This window comes from Passer montanus, unplaced genomic scaffold (assembly GCF_014805655.1).
Source record: "Passer montanus isolate IOZ18808 unplaced genomic scaffold, ASM1480565v1 scaffold32, whole genome shotgun sequence".
Lineage (NCBI taxonomy): Eukaryota > Metazoa > Chordata > Aves > Passeriformes > Passeridae > Passer > Passer montanus.
In genome coordinates, this window is record NW_024367930.1 from 6,480,267 (window position 1) to 6,495,687 (window position 15,421).

Consider the following 15,421-nt stretch of genomic DNA (forward strand, 5'->3'; position numbering starts at 1 on the left):
CATTTTCTAGCTTCCACTCAACTGGGGCATCCCACTGGGACTGCTGATAGGTGATGAAGTGTGGCTCAGTGAGCACTTCCACCTTTTCCCTCAACACCCTTGGGCGGATCCCATCTGACCTCATAGACTTGTGTGGGTCTAAGTGGTGTAGCACATCACTAACTTAGTCCTTGGATTATAGGAGCCTTGTTCTGCACCCTGTCTCTGTTTTCTGGCTCTGGGGACTGGGTATCCAGAAAACAGGTCTGGATATTAGAGGCTGGGACAAAGAAGGCATTAAATACCTTAGTCTTTTTCTTAATCTTTGTGACCGCGTTTCCCTCTCCAACCTATAAAGGATGAAGATCATATTTAGCTTTCCTTTTGTTGCTAATGTGTTTATGAAAACATTTTTGTTGTCTTTTGAGTAGCCAGATTAAGTTCTAGCTGAGCTTTGGCCTTTCTAATTTTCTCCTTTCATAACCATTTTTTACGCTGAGCCACAATGTCTGTGTTCCATGCTGGCTTGCCTTTTAGCACATGGTTCCAACCTGCTCCTGTGCCTTTAAGATGTCCTTCTTGCAGACTGTCCAGCCTTCCTGGACTCCTTTGTCTATCAGGACTGCCTCCCAAGGCCAAAATCTCCCTCTGAAAGTCCAAGGTAGCCAATCTGCAGACCCCTCTCCCTGCTTCTCTGAGAACTGAAAACTGTTTTGTGGTCACTGTGCCCAGTAAAACCTTCAACCATCACATCACCCACAAGTCCTTCTTTGTTCACAAAAACAGGCCCAGTGGGGCACCTTCCCTAGCTGGGTCCCTCACCAGCTGTGCCTGGAAGTTACCTTCCACACACTGGAGGAACCTCTTAGACTGTTTCCTCACTGCAGTGTCCTATTTCCAGCAGTTATCTGCTAAGTCAAAGTCATGTGCAAGAACAAGGGACAGTGATTGTGAGACTTCTCTCATTTGCTTATAGAACATTGCATCTGCTTCTTCATCTTGCTTGGGTCTGTAACAAACTCCCACCCTGACATCTGCTTTGTTGGCATTTTCTCTGATTTCTGTCCATAAACACACAACCCTTTCATCACCACTGTCAAGCTCTAGACAATCAAAACACTCTCTAATGCACACGGCATATCCCATCATATATCCTTCCTTGTGTATGCCTTCAGCGGCATTTCCAGCCATCCACTGCAGCCCTCCCCTTGTGCGAGTCATCCCACCATGCGATGGTGTCACAGCTATCCTGCAGTGCAGTTACTTCCAGCTCCTCCTGTTTTGTTACCCACGCTGTGTGCCTTGCTGTAGATGCCCTTAAATTGACTTATTGATCCTGCCCCCTTTTTGTGGGAAGAAGCTGTAATTCCTACTGATCAATCTCAGGCACTTCTTTAATTTCTAGCACATCAGTAACCTTTGTGTCTTCACTGCCACATGCCTCTCCATCCCCTGCCTCCACTGAGATGTCCAACCAAAGAACCTCACTAGCACATCTTCCCTTAAACATTGGCATGCTGCAGAACATCCGTTTTGCATTTCAAATCTAGTTTAAAGACCTGATAACTCCTCTGCAAAGATACTTTTCCCCCTTTTGACAGACAGGTGTAATCTGTCTGTCTAGTCTTGGTGTTCTCTAAACCAACCCATGGTTAAAACCCCAAAAGTCAATGACACCAGGCTCAGAGTCTGTTCTTAATCTGCTGGCTCTTCCTTCATCAGTCCCTGCAACTGGAAGGGCAGAGGAGAGCACTGCTTTTTTCTCCTGATCCCTTAACCAATCATCCCAAGGCCTTGAAGTCTCTTGATTTCCCATGGACTTCTTGTTGGGACTTCATTGCTGCCTAACTGAAAAATCAGTAATGGATGATGAACTGAAAGCTGTCTCAGAGTAAAAACATTTTCTTTTCACATCTTTAACTCTGGCACCAAGGAGGCAACAGACAACCCAAGAAGTGAGTTTAATCAGCATGTTAGGCCTTCTATTCCCTTCAGAAGCGAATCTCCCATGATCATGACCCATCCTTTGTTCTATATCAAAGCAATTTTGATGCAGGGAGCAGTCTGAATTAACCTCCAACCAAGTGAACCTGCATCCTTGCTGTTGTTTGGTTCCACTTGCAGAGCCTCACATCTGTTATCCCAGGGCCCCTGAGAGAGTAGGGTAACCACACAGGGGACCTGCCTGCCGTGCTTGTTGCCATTGCCCCTGTCTCTTCATCCCTGTATTCAGGCAGGTGGAGAAATGACAGATTCCTCCCTATCATGTGTACTGTCTGTTTATGGGATGTGCCCATAAGGAAGGCAGGGTGCAATTTCAGTGTGTATGTAGTTCTGAAACTACACTCTAGTGTATTTTTTATTTGAATATAGACAAAATAAGCTATACAGTGGGGCTTGAATTTTGGAATAGAGCATGGTTTCACTTCCAGATTTCTTTGCCTCCCATGAATATTTGAATAGCATCAGAACTGAATTTGATGTGCAAGAATGAAGGAGGAAGAGCAGGCTCTTGCTATACTTTTTGTTTTTTTAATCATTTTACCTTAAGTAGAGTGCAGGTAAATGTATTTCACTGCAACATTGCGTTGCAGAGGTGCAGAGCATTTAAAATGGTGTCACGTAAATCCAGTTTGGAGGAGACATCTAATTGCAAGGGCAATATTTTTAAGAAGCCATTTTAGTGTTAAAATCAAGCATAGTAAAAAGGATGCACTTAGGAAATGTATTAAAGAAGAGACTTGTGAAGCATGCCAATACTTATAAATGCATCTGCACCCTGTAGATGTCAAACCCCAAATTGCTTTCAAATGAAAGCTCTTATAATACATTTTTAAAACAGTGACATTAAAATTCCATGTTCTTTTTTAAATACTTTGACTTTTTTAAGGAATGTGTTTAAACTGGAAAGCTAGCCGAGGTACAAAAAGAATGAAAGAGGAGCAGGATAAAAGGAAGAAGTGGGGAAGAAGAGCAAGACTGGATGTCAAAACAAACAGACACCTTCAAAGCCAGGACACAAAGTCAAACAGTCAACCTGAAAAAAGTCATAAGAACTACTATCCTAATCACCATTTCTATCCTTCTCTCTAAAATGCTATTGAATAGCATTAAATCAAAAAAGAATAACAATTCAAAAAACAATGGGGAAATATGTCTTGATAAAGTGTTTTTCCTTCACCAAAAAATACTAAGTGCATTCATACAGTAATCAAAGCCCCCATGTGCTATTTGCATTTTCCTAGGTGCATTAGGTACCAAGCGATACTTGATTGTGGATGTTTTGCATACTGTCTTCATTACTTTCTACTCTTGCCATAGGCAGCCCTGGTGTTCTGTAGTTCAGTTGACATTTAAAGGCTGATCATGTTTTTATTTTAGGTGATTTTGGTTTTTTGTTTGGTTTTTTGGGGTTTTTTGGGGTTTGTTTGTTTGTTTGGGGTTTTTTGCGGGGGGGTTGGGGTTTGTTTGTTTGTTTGTTTTGCGGTTTTTTTGGGTTTTTTTCTTGTCTTCATTACAGTAGTTGAAATGGAATTGCAGAGGTGTTGCTACTCACATTAGGCATGCTGACATGGTAGCATCCCAGAGTCTGCTAGGCACCAGTTCTGTCCAGTTCTGCAGAAAGACTTTTCTCTGGTTCACAGTAATAAATTTAAAATATTTTTGTCTGGCATATAATTTGTATGAAATCAGTGTGAAATCATTAGTTGGTCAAAATGTTCTTCATTGGCTAAATGATGGAAAATATTTATGGTCTCTTTAAATGTGAAAATTATTCTCTCTATATATGGCAGTCATCCAGAAGCATTGTTAAACACTCTTCCTGAGCATAGGAGTATTAAAATTTTCAGGATTTTTGCAGAAGGCTCACAGCTGCCTTCAACAGGTTGTACAGTGATGCAATATTAACGTTGTAGCATTTTTGGATCGCTTTTCGTATTGTCACCAAAATTAAATGTTCTGCCCCTAACCTGTGATAAATCAGTAATTAATGGTACATAACAAACAAGCAGGAACTGAAGCTCAGAAAGATGTTAGCTTCCCCTTAGGCTCACAGAGAGATCACAGAACATGCTGTTCTCTGCAGTAGGGTCCAGTAGTGTCAATTAGTCTTAGACTTTATTGTTTTCAGCTGCACAGGAATTGGAGCTTAGTAAAGGAATTATGTTACTTCAATTTTGCAAACTTCACAAAAGGGGCTGTTTGAAAACCATTACATGGTTATCTTACTGGTTCTGATGGTTGTTTTCATGCACCTGTTGATCATTTAGAAAACCCTGTTCTACTGAAAAGCACAGATTGTACAATGCGAATACATTTCCTTTTCTGTTATTCTGTAGTTCAGTAGGTACAAAGAGATGTTCTAAGCTATAATTCAATTATCAAATGGGGAGTTAATAATTTAACAAATTTCAATCAGATTGCATTCCTTACTACTTAGGATATCATACAAAATCTTGGTTTGTTTAGCTTTCTGGTAATACAGTAAACTTCCCAGATTTGACTAAAAGTGGTAAGTGAAATAGTTGTCACTGTAGGGGCACAATGATGTACATGTTCAGTTTGTAACACCCAAAAAGAGAAAATCTAGCATATGAACTACCGTGTTATTGTCACTGACACGTTGCAACAGGTTTTATCATCATGAGAGAAGATGTATTTCACATAAATGTCCTATGTGTATCTACATATCTAGTTAAATAATTGTTGGGAGGCTTAAAAGTTGTAGCTATTGCACATTTAGCTTCTCTTTATGCATTTTCCATTCAGTGGAATGCACATCTGTCAAAATGTATTTCTTTCCCCCTTAGTTGCAAAAAGCTGGTTGCATTGGGGTATTAGCTGTGTTGATACAGATCTGTAGGGATCATTAGCTTCCTTGTCAGGGCTCCAAGTAATCGGAGACCCAGTCTGATCTCTCCTGTTAGTTGCTCATTGCTACTCCTGTTGGGAAAGGCATTTCAATACATTACTGCAGACGTTTTAATACACTGACCTTCCTTTGCTGTTTTGTTTGGTTGGTCTGTTGTTTAGGTTTTGGGGTTTCTTAAATAGTGTCCTGTATATTATATTCTTTCTCTGAGTTTTGGAACTGGATATTTCCTTCTTTATAATTTACTTGAAGTAGGCATTAGCCTAATGAAAATTGTAAGTCCAGCAAAAACTGTCAGAATATTGATGTATGGGCAACAGGTCATGAGCCAACTGCTTCCAGTCATAATCTTCCCACTGACTGTGCTGAAGCATCAGTTTTATTTTTAGAAGTGCAGCTTAGACAGAAATATCCATGTTCACATGAGCACATGCCATTTAATTAAAAAAATCACAAAATATATTGTTGCATAGAGAAAGGCAAGTGACTTACAGAAGTAGCAAATAAATATTTCTAATCCAAGAATCTATATCCAAGACAAAAATACTTCCAGTGTTCTCTTGTTCCTGAAAATGATGATGCTCTAGAGTAAGCAGTGATAGTAGATAAATTTGAGAGTGTAGTTGATAAGAAAGGAGAAATTTGCCTTGGACTTGAAAGGTGAGATGAGCAGAGATATTCAAAGTCATCAGATACTGAATGCTGATCCAAGGAAAATAGAGCAGGATATTTTGCATCACTTACTATTGCTTAGAATATTGGAAAATTAATGGTACTTCCATGCTCTTTTTCTGCAAACCCTCTAAACTATTAAACATTTTTGGTGGTTTTTCTGTCTCTTTTTCTTTACAGCTCTTTGAACTTCTGTATCTCTCAGAATACTTAAAAAATATATTAATGGAAAGTGATGAGAATGTGAAGGTTATTATTATCTCAACTGTGAAGCAGCAAGAAAATTATAGAATAATCTAGAAGAACTATCCATCATTACATGCAGAAAAAAAGAGGTTAGATTGTGTAATGGGGGAAAAAATCTCATTTAGTCCAAGTTCCTTTCAGAAGTCTTTTGCAAGACATCTTTTAATATGAATCTGAACAAAGTCAGATAGTTTATTTTCCCCTTTTTTTACAGTACTGTATTCATTATAAAGTGATTTCCCATTCCAAATTCAGGCAGCGTGAAAACAGCTAATCAGAGCTACAAAGACAAGATTAATTGGTGTTCATTTCCAAATATTAGTGTTGGAATTTACTTGGCTCAATAGGTCTAGACTTAAAATAATAGGAAATAAGTTACAACAACGGAACTAAATAAAGTAGATCATTCTTATATGGTATAAATGGGGGCAAAATTTATACACCAGTAATTTCTGGAAATTTCTTCATTTTTAAATGCAGAAAATTCTTGATATGGTTTTGTGACTTATTTGTGTTATTTTGAAATCACTAACTTGATCTACTGACATGGGAAAGCAGATCTTGCATCTTTTAAAGCAGACATTTCAAAGCTATCAGCTTGACCAATGTGTGGGCATAGCCTCAAAGTATTTTCCACTGCTTCCATGCCATGTGATGAGTACACCTGAATTCATTGCAGTCCTCAGGCTTTTATCATTCAGAAGCTGGTGTAGATCAATACATAATTCTGCCATAAGAACAGCAGAAAGGGAGGAAAGAAAAATCAAAACAATTGAATGTCAGAGCTGCAATCTTTTTTGTGCCAATAACATTTCATTGGAATAGCACAAAAAGTGGAGAGAGTCTGAACTCAGGCTTGGTACTACTCACAGACACGCTTAGAAATAATGGGAGGTTTAAGAAATCTCATCACCACTACCATCTCCAGGCAGCTTCCTGACCCATTGAATTCAAAAGGTGAAGGAAAAGAGGAGAAAGTAAAGAGAGAACTCAACAAAACAACATGAAGTGCATGTAGAAAGGCAAGGGAAATACAGCAAAGGACCTTGTAAGTGATGTGGAAGGAAAATTGAACTCCAGCAGTTGCATTTACAGTTGCAAGGAAGGTGCCAAATACTACTTGCAGCTGAGAATGGCCTACAGGAATAACTCTGCAATTTGTAGAAACACAGGAATCTGAAATTATCTAATAAATAAAACTATTTCTTCAGGAAAAATATTTATAAATTTCTAACCTCAGCCTACAAGGAGAGGAAAAAATATAGCAACTAATACAACTTTGATGTTTTATTGAAAGATTTACTTAATGAAACTAAAAAATTATTTTGAAATCTCTATTACTTTCTTGATTAAATACTGGAGAAGCAGATGTAGGGTCCTGCTGATGGCAAACAGTGCACAGCTCATAGAGAGAGAGAGAGACTGTGTCTTTAGTAATTGCTGTATGAACCCAAAGTTTGAAGAAGATGGATAAAAAATGTCCGTTACACAGCAACCTGCAGTAATCTGTTGAAGAATTCTCTGTTAAGTAACAGGATGGTGGTGTGATTTCTTCAGAAGAAAGCTCTTCTGCTTTCATTTCTCTAAATATGAGAAAATGAAGGAATTTCAAATGCATTTGACTGAAAATGAATTTGAGGCTCTAAGCAGTCTACTACAGGGTCCACCTGTAGTATTCCATATGTGAAAGGATATGATTTGCCTCAAAGAGGTTTGCTAAACTGAAGTCTGAATTCTGTCCTTGCTTTTAGTCTATACCTGCAGATGAACACTGTGGAGGTTAGATGCATAGACAGTGGACTCAAGTAAAATGAAAGAAGTTGCAGTTAAAACATACTTTGCTCTATGGAGTAAGCATCCATACCATCCTGTTTTAGGGAAGCTGATCACCTGAGCTTTATGCTCTCTGAAATTCTTGTCTTTTTTCTATGAAGCAAATTAAAATCTAATCAAGTAATATCCCAGAAGTTTGATTATTTTGAGGGGTTAAAATAATGTGTCTTCCCATTCTTCTGGCACAAATGTCCTTTAGCACAGTTGATTTATCTTGATTGATTAATTTTAATAGGTTTGATGCTGAAAAACCGAAGTGGCAAAGGTCTTAGGTAGCATCTTAGGTAGCTTTAAGTTAATATGGATATTACACAGCTACCTTGTGACTGGACTGATAACTCCATTGCTGTTATTTTGCAGAGAATGCATTTTTGTTTGATTTGCTTTTTGGTTTTTGGTTTTTTTTTTTCATTTATGAACACTATGTTTAGTTTTTATGCCTTATGAACTGATATCTTGGCATTATAAATACATGCTAAGGATTTTGTGTTCCTCTTTGGTAAATCTGTTTATTGGCTGGGTGGAAGCCAATGTTACATGAGGAAAGTGGGCTTTTGGATTGTGAAAATGACCACTGAGTACTGGGAGTGAAAATCCTTCTCCTAGTAGCTGGACATGGAGTGGTGCATGCCTTTGCAGTCTGTGAAGGCTGTCCTGGTATGTGCCCTATCTGATGGGGACTGGTGTTCCTTGTAACCCCTCTTCCTGCTGTGGTTGTGTCTCCCTGTTAGGCTCAGAGTCTTCCAGCAGTGCTGGCTCCTCAGGATCACTGTCACGAATACATCAGCCTCTCCAAAGTGCATCTCTTGTCCCTGGGGTGACAGCCAATTCTTCAGGCAGCGTGTCCTACCCTGAGAACGGGATGAGTGGCCAGGTGGCCCCCAGCAACACCAGCTATATCATTCTTCCGCTTGAAGCTGCAGGGATACCGCCTGGCAGTATCCTTCTCAACCCACACACAGGTCAGTACAGCTCCCTCCTGCCTGATTCTGCCCTTTGGTGTTTCTGATGTCAGCTGCTGAATCAGCAGATTTCTTGTTTCTAGATGTATTTTTCTGGAGGCACTTTATGAAAATGATTGGCAAATTGTGGTTCCAAATGTGCAGGCAAAGCTAAATTTGATTTCTGAGGCTGTTGTGGCATAGCTGGTGGGAAGTGATACAAAACACTCTTGCTCCATCCCAGGCAGGATATTCATCATTCAGCAGTCCTGATGCTCCCTGGCTGTCAGTGAATCCTCTGAGATCCTGTTAACATCAATAAGGACAGATGCTCTTCTATATCAGGCATGCTGAGATATGATGCAACCAAAATATAACATCACATTCTTAGAGATTGTGCTTAACAGCACAACTTCAAAAGGCTTAAAGGCTGCATTTGAATCTGCACTTCAGGATTAATGTTATGTGAGCTATATGATTAGCAATTGTATTTAAATTGTGAAGTTTGTGATAAGAGAAAGATGTAACTCTTAAATTCCTGATAGTTTTCATCACTGCAGCTCACAAATGAGGCACTTGCAAGTGTCCAAGTGCTGTGGGCACTTCAGAAACTCTTCAGTTTGAACTTGAGTGCTTGGTGAAAACTAAAGGCAATTTGTTACCACCTTGGTCTGGATGAAGTCTGGATCATATTATGGTGTTACTCCCCACCATATTGTACTATCAGTGTTAAGAAGGTTCAGGGAGTTTGAGGGTGTGGTGCTTCTTTGGTAATTTGGACTATTCCAGTGACCACAGCTAGCTGTGCTGTCAACTTTAGCTGCGTTATACTGGGTTTAAAACAAGAAAACCCAGTAGTGAAATTATACTGAGAGCTGAGGGTTAAGCTATACATTTTTTTAAAGTCCTTTAAAGAACATTCAGGAGCTTTTTATTTGGGGATTTTTGTTTATAACTTGTATTTTATGTGTAATGCATCCCTGTGTTCCACTATTTTGGTGGAAATGCTTGAAGCTTATGTGTGCATCCACTACTAAGAATATTTTTTTGTCCATAGTTCAGTCAAGAAAGTTGCAGCATTTAAGAAAAGCCTTGGTAAAATCTTCATCCAATCTTACCACAGATATTTATAGATGGTAATATCTGGGGCTGATCAATATGTATCAGCATATTTAAAATCAAGGAGGAGTTCTTGTTTGCTTAGATTAGAATGTGATGTGTTCGATAAGTTCTGTCCAGAAAGGTGACTTAGTAACTTGCACAATCCTTCACTCTTCTAAAGCCTTTACTCTTTAAGTGTACTTTTTTCCAAGCTATTGCATTATTGAGTTGAGAACCTGATAGTGTCAGCAAGGAAAAGATCCATCATAATATTCATCTGCTCATTTCTATTCTGGTAGATGACAGTTCTGTCTGAAACACTGAAATTTCTTGGTCAGTACAGAAAACAACATTTTGTATTCCACCATATGGTCCCTTTCCATACAAAACTCATCAGGCCTAGGCAGGAGTCAGCCGTAATTCATGTGACAGGACTGAGAAACAAATGAAAGGAAATTATGTTGTGTGGAGCCCACAAACAGCTGAGAGATACTGCTTGTTCCTGGCCAAGATTGTTCCTTGGCTTGTTCCTGGCAAGGACAGAGACTGGAGCTCACCACACTCGAAAGCAAGAAGAGCTGTGCAAAAGGAAGATCTACATCTGTCTTGTCAATTTAGCAAATTGCAGCAGCTAGTTCAGATTTTTGCCTGGTACACAAGGAGTGGGTTGTTTTTTTTCTGCTGTAGGTATAATGCCTTTCAATACCGTCTCTAGACCAGAGCACCTTATCTTCCCTCCCTGTGTGCCTCTGTCTGCAGATGCATCATTGGGAAACCCATGCATGTTTGTACGTTTAACATTCAGGAAGCAAATATTTTTGTGTATATATTATTTTGTGTTTCTTTCTTGTGTTTTGTTTCTGCAGCTCCCATGTAAATATATGCATAATAAAGTAATGGAGAGAGCAGATTTCTTTAAAAACCTGAAGTTCTTGTCTCACACTCCTAGCTTCATGCTGCTACCTCGTGATGGAAGTCAGACTCTACTTTGGCATCTGCTGTGTTTTTCACATGCAGCAAAATACATTCTGCAAAATTGTCACTCTTTGGGCTCAGAATCTTTGCATCTTATTAGGGAAACATTACAAAAGGAGCTCCATGGGGAGGAAATTTAGATTGCTGGATGCTGTGATCAACTATCAAAATGATGGATGCTGTCAGAAACAGAGATGACGAGAAGACAGTTGAAAGAAAAGGAAAAAGGATCTTTGTTTCCTGTAATGAATAGATTTTCTTTTCCTATGCCATACCATTCTTTAGCTCTTTCTTCTCTTGCAGAGTGCTACTTCCAGTCCTTTTCTCTCTTTTGATCATAACACCGTGTCCTTTAAAGATCTTTCCTTCCTTTCACACTACGTAGTCACTGACTGTGAAAGCCTCTAATGGCATCCAGAGATGCTGTCAATTTCCTCCTGCTCTGAGTATAACTCTGCTCCTTACCAGGTGTTGGGAATCCACACTTTCTTTTCCATATCTGCAGTTTCCTTTATTTTCTTTCCTCTGCTTTACCCTTCTACTTCCTCAGATAGTCACACTTCTTAATTGCTTTGGCGAAGAACCATTTATGGGGCTGTGCTCTCCATTTCACTTGCTTCATCAGCCTGCTTTACCCTTTAAAGGATTCTTCTTGACACGTTCTTCCTTAACCCCTCTGAAAAATTAAGAGCATTTACTTTTCATTCGTACTCCTTGAAATGACATTGCAATCTTTGCCTTTCTGTCAGGGCCACAGTTCATAACTTACAAATGTCTTCCCTGTTACCTTCTGATCTCTCCTTTTCATTTCTGATTTCAAGATTTCTCCATGAGAAGTCTTCTCTTTATTTTATCTTTAAAAATGTTGCTGGAACTTTAGACTTTCAGTTCTGCCATCTTTCATTAAGCCACAGGAAGTGCTCTTTCTCTTTATTACCTTTCCTTTAGCATCTGACACAGGCTTTGGGACCATATTATCCTGCTCACTCAGTCTTCTAAAGTACTTGTGGAGCTTGAGATTCCCAAAGCCTGGGAGTCCACGTCATAGTCACCCAGTGGATTCACAGCAAGAATCAGGAAATCAGTACACAGAACTGCCTCATGCTTCTTTTCCACTCACTCATGACCTTTCTTAGCATGAATGTGGTGTTGAGTTCATCCAGAAACTTAATGCTTTAGAGAGAGAGAAGGCAAGGCTCTTTAATCAGTATTCTTCATGCATTTCTGACCATGATTCATTGGAAGGAGAAACTAGAAAGCTGAAGAGTAGCTAGAGCAGATAGAGATCCTTTGTAGGGTACAAATCAGAAGTTCAATATTTCACTGTTACTCTAAGTCACTGAACTCCTCCAGATCTCTCTTTTATCTCAGATATTCATACTTTATTTACCTACTTCAAAGGTTATAGCATCATTGCTAAAATTACTTTTTTTTTCCCTTCTGGGAAGTATTCATAATTCCTTTGATTTACAGATTTATGATGGAAGTTAAAAGATAACTGAGGCCATGGAAAACATTTTTCCTACTGAAAAATACCATTTATTTTTTGTTTTCAAGACAATGACTTGGGTAAATCTTTTTTTTAAAACAAACATTGTTTTTTGCAAGATTATTTCCCCCAGCTTAATTATCTGAAGCAAAATTAGTTCAATAGCTTAATAGAACTCTGAAAAGGTGTCTTGTATATAGGAGATTCTTCAATACATCTTAAATGTTGTTTCCTTGAAAACTGGAGTGCTAGCTCCTCTAAGCATAGAGCACAGCTCTCAAAAGCACAGCTCTGTGTTATGAGAATGTGTAAGTAAATTAGCAACAAGAGTGGGTTTGGTTTTTTCCCCTTTCCTACAAACCGTATTGTTTCAGAAGCAGTTGTGTACATTTGACTGCTGTTGAGTTACAGGAAAATGTAAGGGAACATTCTCTACCTTCAGTGTTTGCTCCAAAGTTCAATTTTAATGTTAATTGATTCATCACTGAATGATTTCAAGTAACCATAGCATCTGAATCATCTTATAGCCATGGTAACTTGCCACCCATTCCTTGGAAAATCATGCTGCTGAAATAAATACCTGCTGTCTTGCCTGAAAAAATAATAAAAGCTCTCTGATACTGTAATTACTGTAATGAGATATTAAGAGTGATGAACGCTTTACTCTTGTAGCAGGTCAGCTAAAGAGCAATCAGTTAAAGCAAAATTGTTTGCTTTCAGAAAACAGAAAACAGTATGTTCTTAAAAGTGTCCAGCAAGAGCCGGGTGTTTTGTTTCAGGTCAACCATTTGTAAATCCTGATGGGACGCCGGCAATATACAATCCTCCCAGTGGCCAGCAGACAATGAGGAGCCAGGTGGTGGGACAGTCTCAACAGCAGCCTTCACCCCAGCAGCCTCAGCAAGTTCAACAGCCACAGCAGCAAATGGCAAGTCACCTTGTCACACAGGTAGGTGTGGTGTCATTGGAAAAAAAGAAGGAGCTCTTGGGGATATGAAGAATGACCTAGAGGAAAGAAGGGAGGAATGCAGCTAGACCAAATGTCAGGATGTTCTTTTCAACATGGATAAAACAGATGGAGAGGGAAGATTACATCTTCAATTTTATCTAAAGGATGATTTCATTTTCAAAAGTACTGTTAAGCATATTGGTGCATGTCTCCATAAAATTAGTTTGAAAAATTCACACATTAGTGGAAGCTGAACCATTCATTCTCAAACCAGCGTAGTCTGTAATTCTCTCCAAAGAGCCAGGGACATTTCTCCTTTGACAGCAGTGGGTTTGAATCAAAGAATAAGGTACAAGAGCTCTACAGACCCTTTCATGTCCAATTGTATGGGGCCCAATCTGTGAGTGCTCTCCAAGCACCTTTGTCCCAGCTTGGTGGTTTTCTGCCTGCACTAACATTCTGGCTGTGATCCTGCTCTGAGCCAGAAGTTCTGGAGCTGCAACAGGAAGAGCAATTTTGTTTGAGCACAGTGCAGTGTTGGCTCTCTGGTCCCTGCGCTGACTGTGGTGGATGGCCAGACATGGCTGAGCATGGGCAGCAGGGTTTGGCTCTGGTTCAAACTTAATTTTGTGGATTGCATGCCTGTTCTCCCAGGGCAGAGCAGGCGGAGGTTCGAAACTACTCAAGCAAGAATCCTATATCCTGCTTAGTCACAGTGCAGCCAAGATCTACTGTGGTTCTTGTGTAGCTTTATAATTTGGCACAGCTTCATCCCAGGTTACACAGAAATTCAGTGTTTGAATTCAATTAAGTTGCTTTGATTTTGCTGGGTTTGGACTTACATGGTTATGGCTCTTTTTTGTTGATCTGGTCTTCACAGTTTTAGAAGACAGAGATAGTACCAAACCTGTAAGAAGTTATATGAAAGGTTAAAATGAAAGGAATACTAAAGCTATTCCAAGGTAATAGTGCTGTGGAAAATTGGTTTTTTTTGCTTAGATAAACATCTGCTCTGAGCTGATGGCCTGTCTGTTGGTAATTCACAGCCTGTTCGTTGTCATTTTTTAAAACTCTTGTGTTCTCCCAAAGCAGCTTTGCAATAATTATTCCTTTGCCTATGACACACTTGGAGTTAAATCAGTCAATAACAGTGAAATTCAAATATACACTTACGTTATGCTGCTTTCTGTTTTTATCTCTGTAAATTAAATGTGGAATCATAATTTGGCTTTACCTCACATTATGAGTAAGAAGGTATATCTCTGGCTATATTTAATCTAACAGCCATCAAATCCACAACAATAGGCAGAAATATCAGTAATAAATAATTGTTTGATATAAGGCTAATATGAAGACTAAAATGACAATACTTGACCTCTTGTACTCAGGCTGGTTGGTGATGAGTCACCTGTATTTTCAGAGCTGTGTTTGAGATCTTTGTTCTCAATAACAAAGGTGGTGGTGATGGTGCTTGTTATGTTTCTCTGGTGGAATTTACTGTCTTTCCCTTTGCTTGTTTTGCAGCCTGTTCAGACAATGCAGCCATCCTCTCAGTCAGTCCAATATCCAGCAGTTTCTTATCCTCCCCAGCATCTCCTGCCGGTCTCTCCAACACAGCAGTTTTCTGTGGTACTAAAGATTTCTTATTTCTTTTTCTTTCCTTGAAGTTGGAGGTGTGAGTATGTGTGTCCAAGAGCCTCTGGGGAGCACTTTAACAGGTGTCCCACATGAGAATTCTGTCTAAATACCTGTTCACCTTTATGCTTTGGTACTGACAGGGATTTTGTATGAGCATTCCCACTGATTCTGGTTATCTAACCTGAAGGGAGATGTTACAGCAGGGCTCTCTACCTGCTTAGTAGACCCTCCAGGAAAATATTTTGTTCTGCCTGCCGGTAGGAGCTTATGTCTCCTCACTTAATGCCAAGTGACCTTAAATTGCTAACTTGAATAGTTGAGATTTGGGTTATTCCTCTTTCATGTCCGCAAAGACAGGAGAAGAAACCTCAACAAATTGTTATTTTTCTTTTATATTTTTTTACCCATATACTAAACCCACTGCCTGGATTTATTCCTTGGTGATATCAGAGGGCTTGGGAAGGAAAGTAGCACTGAAATAGAGAGTAGCACTGAGAGTAACTACTCCCCTTGGGAAGGAGAGTAGCACTGAACCAGCTGCAGCAGGTGTGGTGTGCTGTACATCATGACAATACACCAATGGATGTGTATAATGAAAATAAATAGAGTGTTCTTCTGGAGTCTGATTCTGGCTTGGTGCTTACAGGGCTAAGATTATACTGTTCTGAAATGAAGCTGACATTTTAAAGAGGCACCACGAGTTTTTCACTCTTGGTCTAGTAATC

At 39.4% G+C, this 15,421-nt stretch overlaps 1 protein-coding gene across 26 annotated transcripts in view; it reads left to right on the plus strand.

Moving 5' to 3' along the window:
- Positions 1–15,421, plus strand: part of ARPP21 (cAMP regulated phosphoprotein 21) — a 197,417-nt gene that overhangs the window by 136,214 nt on the left and 45,782 nt on the right. For all 26 annotated transcript variants that reach the window (XR_005628159.1, XM_039715082.1, XM_039715089.1 and 23 more), the window contains 3 exons: positions 8,335–8,565; positions 12,889–13,058; positions 14,583–14,687. Coding sequence is in view for 25 of the 26 variants with exons in the window: in XM_039715082.1 (XP_039571016.1) it covers positions 8,335–8,565; positions 12,889–13,058; positions 14,583–14,687 (506 nt within the window). In the remaining variant the exon portion in view is untranslated. The remainder of the gene's footprint in view (positions 1–8,334; positions 8,566–12,888; positions 13,059–14,582; positions 14,688–15,421) is intronic.